The sequence below is a fragment of the Phycodurus eques genome, chromosome 16 (genome assembly GCF_024500275.1).
Source record: "Phycodurus eques isolate BA_2022a chromosome 16, UOR_Pequ_1.1, whole genome shotgun sequence".
NCBI classification, from domain to species: domain Eukaryota; kingdom Metazoa; phylum Chordata; class Actinopteri; order Syngnathiformes; family Syngnathidae; genus Phycodurus; species Phycodurus eques.
Genome location: NC_084540.1, coordinates 2,953,877 through 2,964,333, shown reverse-complemented (window position 1 = coordinate 2,964,333; position 10,457 = coordinate 2,953,877). Strand labels below are relative to the sequence as shown.

Here is a 10,457-nt window from a genome sequence, read left to right as displayed (position 1 = left end):
AGGCGGGAGTGCATTCATAACTGCACCAGTTTTAGGCTAACATGATGCTTTTTCTTGTCATACTTTGTGGTGAATATTTTGTGAGTTGTGGGGGATTCATATTCTTAAGGCATCATACGATAGTTTCTGGCTATAAAATACACAGGGAAAAATAAAAATAAAAAATGAATGCATGTTTTAAATAAATATATAGCAAGACTGACTGACTTGACTACAATACCCAGAGGCTCTCGAACTCTCGCGACGCTTTTTACGACAGACGCGGAAGTAAACAAGCGAGCACATGAAAAGATGGACTGTGCGGAGTCAAAAATAAAGTTTGACTCAAGGAAACAAGACAGAGGTGACATTTTAAATCGTTTCCAGTCGTGTTTTTTCGCTACCAGTCGCCTCGTTTCATTCCCCTGGACGGTGAGTACTGCTCGCCTGCTTTGAGCCAAACCTCGTTCGTAAATATCTGGATTTAGGAGTTCCTTCAGGAAATATGTTGAGCTAAAATAAATGCTGATATATCACATTATAGTGTTTTTGCCTTAATTCGGCGTAGTCATAATAAGCCTACATGTTAGCAATTAATCAAATAACCACATCTACATTTGAGACGCTGGCCTATACAGGTTTTAGAAAAGGACCTTGAACGCAGCAAATCATCTAATGTCATCTTAGATATCCTCAAACAGGTAAGTGGTGCACACACTGATAAGTTACAAAATGAAGTCTAATGTTCATGTTTCTGTCAGACGTGTCTTCACTCGCTCTGTCGGAAATTTCCGCCATCGCCGAGCTACAGGAAGTGCTTTCTCTCCGAGCTCATTAGACGCGTGAGTGTGTCCCCCCCCCCCATTCCTCCCCGTCCCGTTGTTTTCTGGATGCGGTCGTCATGGTGACGCTCATCTGCAGATGGAAGCTGCAGGGTGCGAACCTCTGGATGAGCTCTACGACGCTCTGGCAGAGGTGGTGGCAGCCCAAGAGGTGGCAGAGGGATACCGAACCTACTTATTGGTACTGAAGTCACACATTGAAATCATACAGGTTTATAGAGCCTGTTTAATCACATTACAAATGATAGAGAACCGATATAAAGGTACCAACTTGGTATACACACATTCCGTGACATTATACGAGACACAGAACTGACTTCACGGTGCGAACCTCACCCCACACACACAATCGACCAAATCCCAAAGGATGCAGAACCAACTTGATGGTACCAAACTCACATCACACATGCGCCGTGACATCATGAAGGATACAGAACCTTCTCATGGTACCAAATCCACCCTCTTCACACTCAGTGACCTCGAGAAAGGATGCAGAAGTTTTTTAACAGTACCAAACTACACGCAGTTGGGTCCATGTTGTCCTTTAGCCGGGCGGGGACGCAGTCGGCTTGTTGGAGAGCGTGGCTTTGATCTCTGAGGGGACGACGGGTCTGGTGACGTGGGAGGCGGCCCTCTACCTGGCCGAGTGGGCCTTGGGCCATCCGCAGACCTTTGCCGGAAGGTACCACAATGTGGAAGAGAATTTTCTCCAGACTTGATGAACATGAAGTTCTCCTTTGTAGGAAAGTTCTGGAGCTGGGCAGCGGTGCGGGTCTGACTGGCATTGCCGTGTGTCGCTTGTGTGGACCGTCCTCGTACATCTTCAGTGATTGTCACCAAGGTGTCCTCCAGAGGCTCACACACAACTTGAGCATCAATGGACTCAACGACAAGACAAACAACACCAAGACTGAAGTCAGTGTGGAAGAACTGGACTGGATGGACGTGACTGAGCAACGATTGAATGACATCAGTGCAGACGTGGTCATAGCAGCAGGTTTGATGTTCTGCAATGATGCAGGATTAATGGTTTGAAAAAAGCAGAACAATTCCAGAAAATCACATTGTCTGATTTTTAAAGAATTTATTGGCAGATTATGGGGAGAAAATAAGTATTTGGTCACCTTCAAACACGCAAGATCTCACACTGTGGGGTCACAATGATCACAAGAAGAGTGAGCAAAAATCCAAGAACCGCACAGGGGAGACGGGACCAAAACGAGAGATAAAATGAGATATTTGCTGTTCTAGAATGTTTGAGGGACATATATTCTAGAAGCATGTCAGAAAAAGGATCTGGAATGTTTATCGAAAATTAGTTCCAGAATGTTTACACCCTTGTACAATGCTTAAGCTTTACATATTTGCAGGGTCCATATTCTGGAATGATAAAGGTCAGACGTTTTCAAATGTGTACAGGACATACAGTGCTGTGAAAAAATAGATTTCATTTATTAAGGGGGAAAAAAAACAACTATTCGAGATGACCAGGCCCTGTGTGAAAAAGTTAATTGTCCTCCTTGCCCCAACAGTCAAACATGGTGGTGGCAGTGTGATGGTCTTGGGCTGCTGGGCTCCTTCAGGACCTGGACAACTTGCAGTGATTGATTGCAACTATGAATTCTGCTCCTGAACAGAAAATCCTGAAGAATGTCCAGCCATCAGTTTGTGTCGTCAAGCAGAAGGGCACTTGAGTTCTGCAGCAGGTTAACGTTCTAAAACACACCAGCAAGTCAACTTCTGAAAGGCTTTTTTAAAAAAAAAAAAAAAAAAAAAAAAAAAAAAAATGAAGGTATTGGAACGGCCTAGTCAAAAAGGCCGTTCATGCTCCAAAACCCTCAATTTTTTGTTGAATTCAAACAATTTTGCAAGGAAGAGTGGACCAAAATAGCTCCACAGAGATGTAAAAAACTCATTGCCAGTTATAGAAAACGCTTTATTTCACTTGTTGCTGCTGGGGATGGCCCAACCACTTATTAGCTTTAGAGGGCCATTACTTTTTCACACAGAGCCAGGTAAATTTAAAGTTTTCTTTTTCCTTACTAAATGAAATGACCAATTGAAAAACAGCATTTTCAGTTCACGTGGGTTCTATTTGTCTGATGTTTACATTTGTTTGATGATCTTAAACATTAAAGTGGGGAAACGATGCAAAAATCGAAGAATTTGAGAGGGGGGGCCAATACTTTTTCACAGCACTGTACATGTCCTGGAATATTTATACTTCTGTGCCAAGTGTATTGATTCCTCTGTGCGTGTTGCAGATGTGGTGTACGACCCCGACGTGGTTGCGGTTCTGGTCCAGCTTCTGTCCAAGATCCTGAGGCAGCGTGGTTGTCGGGTTCCCGCCGAGGTTTTCATCTGCTCCACTGTGAGGAACCCGCGGACGTACGCTGGCTTCAAGCACAATCTGAGTAAGGCGAAGACGCAACCTCTCACACCGATTGGCCGATCGTGTCTAACAAAGTTCGCTTGACAGGTGATGCTGGAATTGGCCACCGGGTGATGAGTGGCGCTGTCAAGCGCGTCTTTGAGTACAGCAGAGAATCTGAAATAGAGCTCGTCCAGTTGCTTGCGGGTCAATAAAGTTTTTTATTATTTACAAAAGTGTCTGCTTTAAGGGAATGTTCAGTAACAATTCACCGTTGCTGTAAGTGTGGTTCGACTCCCTGTGCATCATGAAAAAGAAGAGGAGGATGAGGATAAGAGTGGGAGGACCTGTTGGTCCCAGTTGTCGTCCCAGCGCTTCCCCCGGCTGGCGTGGAGGTTCTTCCTGAATGCGCGCAGCTTGCTGTCGTTGCTGGGGAAGTCTGACAGGAGAGTCTGGAAATACAAAGTTAAAATTACTCGTGGATTATTTTAATTGTTTTGAATGAAGTGATTACGGTGCCACCTTGAGCTGCCGGGCCAACTGCGGGCCGTCTGAGAAGATCAGACCGTTGTGCTCGTGCTTCACCAGCTCTTTTAGGCTGAGAGGGAACCAAGACCATTCTTTTTGATCATTTGTTATGCATTTCAAAAAAATGAAAGTGAAGCACCGGGAACAGCATTCCATTGCACTGTACATTTTAGTACCAAACTCACCACAGGAAGTGGACGGCGCAGACGGGCAGGCAGCATCCAAACATGTCCACCACCTTCATTGGCAGGTCCAGACCGCTGGAAGACTTGTGCAGGCACACGCCGAGGTCAGCACAACCTGAAAATAATAATAATAATATTATTACTACTACCACTTTTCATACGACCACCACTACTTTGACTACCAACACTTTTACTACTACTACAACCACTAACATCATCACACCTTTTATTACCACTAGGGCTGCAGCTATCAAATATTTCAGTACTGAGTAATCTACCGGTTATCTCATTGAGTAATCGAGTACAGTAGACCCCCCACATCTTTTGTTTTTTTGGGACCTGATTCTCCGCTTACGGGCGTTTTCTTCTCCACATTTTGTTTAATGGCAATTATAATGAGCGTCAATTAGCGCAAATGACTGGGGTCCACTGTAACTAGATAAAAGTTGATTTTGCATTATTAAACAACACATTGTTACACGTAAGGTGCAGGTTTTATTTTTGTCCACTTGGGGTCGCCATCCTCACGTTCCACACCGCATCTGCGACTTGAGCGCTTGTGGCTTTAAAAGGCGGGACCTGGTCTGTGGAGTGACGTGTGCGTCAGCGAACGAGCGTGCACTCGGCTTTTGTCGACTCAAGTTAGCGGCTGGGTGTTAACTGGATAATCGCTAGCCAGTCTGCGTTTTGAGTGGGCGTTAGTTGAAGGCCACAGGAGCTCATGTCTGAATGGGCTTCCTACGCGTTTCCTTAGTACAGTTAAGCGATTGAAAGGTGGTGTTAATACCACCGCCAATACGATGTTTAAAATTGTTCCGAGTGTAGCCTCCCCCGACTTAAAGAGTTTCAATCTGACCTAACAAGACAGGATAGTCTTCTGCCGCCAGCCAGGGTGTACAGATCTTCACATGCTCCAAATGCAGACGGTCAATTATCTTCTTGTAGTGTTCCTTCTGAGGACCTTTCCCTTCACACGCACACAAAGACAGACAAGTGAATCACTGCTCACCATCAGACATGAAAGTCAACCGTACCTGTGATGACGCAGATAAGTGGCGGCAGGGTTTCTCCCGTTAAGATGAACTCTTGGTATTCTGCCAGGAACAAGAATAAGAAACTTGACTTTTGACTGCGGTGTGCGACAGCAGAAGAGTTGTTGCGTTACCTTGAAGAGCCTGCAGCAGGATGGAGAAGTCCTCATCCTCTGCGGAAGGGAGAGCAAAGCGGTGGCCGGAAGAGGAGACATTGCATAGAGCCATTTACTACAAATAGAGTGTGGTTGTTCATCTTTCTATGTCAGCAACGTCCAATGACGGGCAGAACAAATTCAATGCTCTTCCACTAGATGGCAGAAGGCACAATTAACCAAAGAGAACAAGTCACAGTGTACGCACCAGTCCAGCTGGTGCTGCTGATCAGCAGGGCGGGCCGATCAGGCCTCAAGGTCACGGTGTTCTTGTCCATGTCTCGCTCGGAGAAGACGGTCTTCTCCATAACGTTGTCTTCATCACTGCTGGGGCGGAACAACAAATTGTGATGAAAACTGACCAGAACATCCTTTTAAACGGGATCAGAAAAAAATAATCACGTCTTGGTAGATTAGCGTGAGACTAAAGAGTATTTTCGACAGTAACTGTCAACATTTGTATGTTTGTGATCAGTATGTGGGCTCGTGTTTCGTACGAGTGTGACGGCAGCTGCCACGAGAATTGGACCTGGAACGAGGAACCAGAACTAGAACAGAAACTACCACTGGAACTAGGATTGAAAGTGGGCTAAAACTGGAAATACAGCAGCTGACGATTATTTAACACATCACCATTTCTCTCACTAAATATACTTCCAAAGGTGCTAATTGACCTGAAATTTTCACCAGATGTTGGGAACAACCCAAGTAATCCATACATACAAAGAAAGTAGGACAAACCGGCTCAGAAATACAGTTGTGTGTACAAATGTGAAGTGATACAGGGAAAAAGTATTGAACACATGAAGGGAGGTGCAAAAAGGCATGGAAAGCCAAGACAACACCTAAAATCGATCTATAATCAAACAGAAATATCAGCTGGTTCAGTCCCAATTGATGGCCTACAAAAAGGTGCCGTCTCAAGACCATCGCAAACTAATTGTTGCAAAACATTACGCTGGCATTGGTTACAGTCGCATATCGAAGCTTCTGAATGTTCCAGTGAGGACGGTCGGGGCCATAATACGTAAGTGGAAAGCCAATCATACCACCGTAAATTTGCCTCGATCAGGTGCTCCTCGCATGATTTCTGACAGAGGAGTGCAAAGAATAATGACGAGAGTTGGCCAAGAGCCAAGGAGCACCTGTGGAAAGCTTTAAAAAAGACCTGGAATTAGCAGGTACTGTTGTCACAAGGAAAACCATGGCCTGTATGCACGCTCACCATGCAAGACCCCAATGCTGAAAAAAAAAAAAAAGCATGTCAAAGCTCGTTTAAAGTTTGCTGAACAACATTTGGACAAGCCAGTTAAATACTGGGAGAATATAGTCTGCTCTGATGAGAGCAAAATTGAACCGTTTTGCTGCTAAAATGCACACCACGTTTGGAGAAGCAATGGCACTGCACATCATCCTAAAAACACCATACCAACAGTGAAGTTCGTAGGTGGGAAAATGATGTTGTGGGGCTGCTTTTCAGTACATGGTACTGGTAAACTTCACATTATTGAAGGAAGGATGAATGGGCAAATGTACCGAGACATTCTTGACAAAAATCTGCTGCCATCTACGAGGAGGATGAAAATGAAACGAGGGCGGACATTTCAGCAGGACAATGATCCGAAACATACTGCCAAGGAAACTCTCAAATGGTTTCAAAGAAAGAAAAAAAAATAAAGCTGCTAGAATGGCCCAGCCAATCACCTGATTTGAATCCAATTGAAAATCTATGGAAAGAACTGAAACTCAAGGTCCATAGAAGAAGCCCACGGAACCTTCAAGATTTGAAGACTACTTGTGTGGAGGAATGGGCCAAACCACACACCAGAGCAATGCATGCGACTAGTTTCTCCGTACAGGAGGCGTCTTGAAGCTGTCATTGCAAACAAAGGCTTTTGTACAAAGTATTAACTAACTACCAGTTGGCGTGTTCAATACTTGTTCCTGTGTCATTTCACATTATTACACACAACTTAATTTCTGATCTTATTTGTTCTACTTGTATTTAACACGTCACCATTTTTCTCATTAAATATATTTCACCAGACGTTGGGAACAACCCAAGTAATCCATACGTACAAAGAAAGTAGAACAAATAAGATCAGAAATTAAGTTGTGTGTAATAATGTGAAATGACACAGGAACAAGTATTGAACACGCCAACTGGTAGTTGTGCCATAACTGAAACTGGAACTGGTACTGCAACTAAAACTGGAAGCACAACTACAACTGGATTGTAACTCTAACCAAAACAGTAACTAGAAGCAGAATTAAAACTACTTCCAAGTCGACACTAAACATGAGTCGTCTCCTGATAACATACAATTGTTGACAATTACTTGACCAACAATTACCATTTATCTTACGAGAGGAGAAATTGTATTGACCAGACACTGAGTGCAGTACATTGTCTTCTACTAATTGTAAGCTCACACTTCATACGAAACGTACAATTGTTGATTTGAAATAACGTGCAGGTGTTTTTTCGTATTGTAGCACTTACCTGCTATGTCGAAAAGCAGGAAGCGTGCGCGCAAGTTCCACAAAAAGTTCGTGCCGCGTCTCCGGCGGCGTCTCTCCGAATATGGCCGCCGGTCTGTCATAGAGAGTGGTCGCTCTGCAGAGAGCAAAGTGTTCAATTAAACACTCCAAATCTTTTATCTATTTTTGAAAACGTGTCCCCGAGCAAGCCTTTCTTGAGGTTGACCTACTGTGATGTAACAGTGGGGTGAAATGACATTAACAACCAACCCCCGCAACAGTTTCTCCACCATGACCTGAGAGCCAGGCTGAGTGAAGATCCAGAGCTGCTTTCAAGCTACACGCTAAACTGTCTGAAGCGCTATCATGCAGAAACATCCAAATTCCCTCACAGTTCCAGTTCACCTTTAAACCGTTATACAAACTGAGCGTCATGAGCCCCAAATCCTACTTGATGCCCCAGTTCCTGCGCAGGTCTTCCTTCATGGCGTTGGTCACACACAAGTGCTGAGATGCCAGAGGACCGAAGACATGCTCGTACCTGCGGGAAGAAGAACCGCGCTATTCTTCTGTTCCGTCATTAAGCTGTAGTAATTAGTTGTTTCCACAGAGCGGAGAGAATATACGCCAGCGAGTTAGCGCTGGGCGATATGGCCTAAATTTGACATCACGTTTTTTTTTTTTCCCCTCCTAATGTCGATATTCCATAAGACTGGATATTTATTGTATTCAAGTTTAGAAATGTTTAAAACTGGACCAGACCAAATTGATTTACATGAAATGAGTAACACAAGCCCGAAAAGTGAAACACCAGTCGAAATAATGATGACAATTATTCGTAGAATTGCATTTATGGCTTTGACTGCAGAGCTGCCATCCTATAGAACTTCACTTCCAGAACAATTTGTCTGAATTTCCTTTTTTTTTTTTTTTTTTAAATTGCGACAAGATCAAATCGAGCTTCTCGATATATCGCCCAGCATTAGTGAGTGTATTGTTCGATGCCCTTTTAGTATGGATTGCTGCGCCACGTGTGCTAAAGTAGCAGTTGTTTGAAGGTTTATAATCACCGTAGCATTTATGCTCATTTCCATTAGCCCATCTACGGCGTTTCGCATGATACATATCATTATTTGGAGAACTGTGTGAGTGAGAGAGTGACAACAGGTGCTAAGGAATACTTTTGAGTTTGATTTAACAAGTTCAAATGTGTTCAAAGTGCCTGGGAAAAACTATAAAACTACATATAGATATTAAAAAAAATGTTTTATCACGCTCTTTCCGTATCTTGGATTTAAATGTTCACTTATCGCGGGTTGGTCTGGAACGTCTCCATCATGATAAACGTGGCACGGAAGGCACTGACCACTTTGCCAGGCGCACCAGCGGGTGCGAGTCGCCGTGGTGGAGCGCCATGATGGTGTAACCGTAGTTGTGCCAGTCGATGACCAAGCGGCCGCCGCGCAGGACGCACGCCAGCCACGCCGATGCCATGCCCGGCAAACCTGGAGGATTCTGGGAAGAGAAACATAAACAACACCAGAACTGAAGGTCAGTTTCAGGAAAGTGACAGTCGTGATTGGCTCTCTCGGAGTCACGTGACCCACCTGCATGAGTATGTGACCATGTGGCTTGAGCATCAGAAGCACAGCAAGAACCTGCGCAAACTGAACGGTCACTTTAGTCACGTACGTCAAAATCTTCGGTCCACCTTGACGTTTATGATTAAAAATAGAGATAAAAATGAGAACCAAACCTTTTTTTTTTTTTTTTTTGCAATAGTTTTGTGAGGGGGAGTAAAAAACAAATTGAGATCATAGGATTGCATAAGTGTGCACACCCTCTGACCAGTTATGTGAGTGAGTTAAGAATTAACCAATCACATTCAAACTGTTGTCAAATGGGAGTCAGCGCACTCATGCCACCGTTTAAAGTGCCTGTGAATAACCCCAAATAAAGTTCTGATGTTCTCGTAGGCTTTTTTTTTTCTGACAATTTTGTGGTTACATCTTACAGCACAATCCATGGTCCACAAATAGCTACCACAACCTCACAGGGATCTCATTATGTGCTTCACTGGCGACCAGTCCATTGCTCGTGTCCTAATAATAAAGAGGGCGCGCACTAAAGAAAATGAATGGATGAAAAGAATAAGACATTCACCTCCGAGGCCTTTAACTTCCGCAATCGGGAAGACGTGAATCCTGTCCTCCCTCAACACGTCTCGGTGAGGTTTGCTGTCTAAACATAAAATATTTAAATGAACACAAATCACATTTATATGAAATACGCGTATGTTTGTGTTTTACCTAAATAGCCCACAAAAGTAACTTCATATCCATGTTTACTGAGCGACAGCGAGTGATACTGCATGCGGGGACTGCGGCCGATGTCCCCGAGAACCAACACGCACACCCGCCGCTCGGCGTCAGCGTCCCGCCGCCTCAACAGCCGGCACAGCGCGGCGGCGAGGCCCGCGACCGTCACCGACACCAGCGGCCACCAAACGCCCGAACTGGCGCCGCAAAACGCCCAGAAGAACAGCGGAATGAGGACAAAAAGAGCGGGAATGGGAACAGGATTGCTGGGAGCGGGCGGTGCCATATTTGTTTGGGGTTGGTGATGACGTAGGGAAAGATGGAGGCGGGGCTTCCTATTTAAAGGGAACGCAGGGCTTTGGCCTTCCGCTTCGAAAACATGGAATGAAGATTACTGGTGTCAACATTTTTATTTAAAAAGTAATATTTATGTACACATATACAACATGTAATGTGTAATTTTATGTTCAAAATGAGGTTGTAATTGTAACCAACTGCATTTTCAAAGTAATCTTCCCAACACTGCATAAAACTCATTTACTGGTCCGTATACTGACGTCACATGGC

The 10,457-nt window shown here is 44.3% G+C and overlaps 2 protein-coding genes across 7 annotated transcripts; one reads left to right on the top strand and one right to left on the bottom strand.

Annotated features, from left to right (window-relative positions):
- The first annotated feature begins 251 nt into the window (after nucleotides 1–251).
- Nucleotides 252–4,434, top strand: eef2kmt (eukaryotic elongation factor 2 lysine methyltransferase). Of its 3 annotated transcripts, none has more exons than XR_009770094.1 (8): nucleotides 252–411; nucleotides 618–680; nucleotides 741–821; nucleotides 901–1,002; nucleotides 1,370–1,503; nucleotides 1,565–1,818; nucleotides 2,354–2,527; nucleotides 3,086–3,171. XR_009770094.1 is itself a non-coding variant. In XM_061700990.1 (8 exons), the coding sequence occupies exons 1-8, from the start codon at nucleotides 292–294 to the stop codon at nucleotides 3,405–3,407; spliced, it is 1,011 nt and encodes a 336-aa protein (XP_061556974.1). In that variant the 5' UTR covers nucleotides 252–291; the 3' UTR covers nucleotides 3,408–4,434. The 3 variants fall into 3 exon arrangements, 2 of the variants coding, with proteins under 2 accessions (XP_061556974.1, XP_061556975.1); XM_061700990.1 differs by lacking the exon at nucleotides 2,354–2,527 and adding an exon at nucleotides 3,301–4,434 and having other exon boundaries at nucleotides 3,086–3,235; XM_061700991.1 differs by having other exon boundaries at nucleotides 2,354–3,173.
- alg1 (ALG1 chitobiosyldiphosphodolichol beta-mannosyltransferase) lies at nucleotides 2,639–10,186 on the bottom strand. Of its 4 annotated transcripts, none has more exons than XM_061700986.1 (13): nucleotides 9,882–10,186; nucleotides 9,736–9,813; nucleotides 9,180–9,283; nucleotides 8,939–9,087; nucleotides 8,024–8,113; nucleotides 7,595–7,708; nucleotides 5,300–5,418; nucleotides 5,071–5,109; nucleotides 4,940–4,999; nucleotides 4,762–4,872; nucleotides 3,906–4,020; nucleotides 3,715–3,790; nucleotides 2,639–3,644 (listed from the first exon to the last, which is right to left on the bottom strand). In XM_061700986.1, exons 1-13 carry the CDS (start codon nucleotides 10,174–10,176, stop codon nucleotides 3,498–3,500), a joined length of 1,497 nt encoding a protein of 498 aa, XP_061556970.1. In that variant the 5' UTR covers nucleotides 10,177–10,186; the 3' UTR covers nucleotides 2,639–3,497. The 4 variants fall into 4 exon arrangements, with proteins under 4 accessions (XP_061556970.1, XP_061556971.1, XP_061556972.1 ...); XM_061700987.1 differs by having other exon boundaries at nucleotides 5,300–5,415; XM_061700988.1 differs by lacking the exon at nucleotides 9,882–10,186 and having other exon boundaries at nucleotides 9,180–9,239; nucleotides 9,736–9,818.
- Nucleotides 10,187–10,457: the final 271 nt, after the last annotated feature.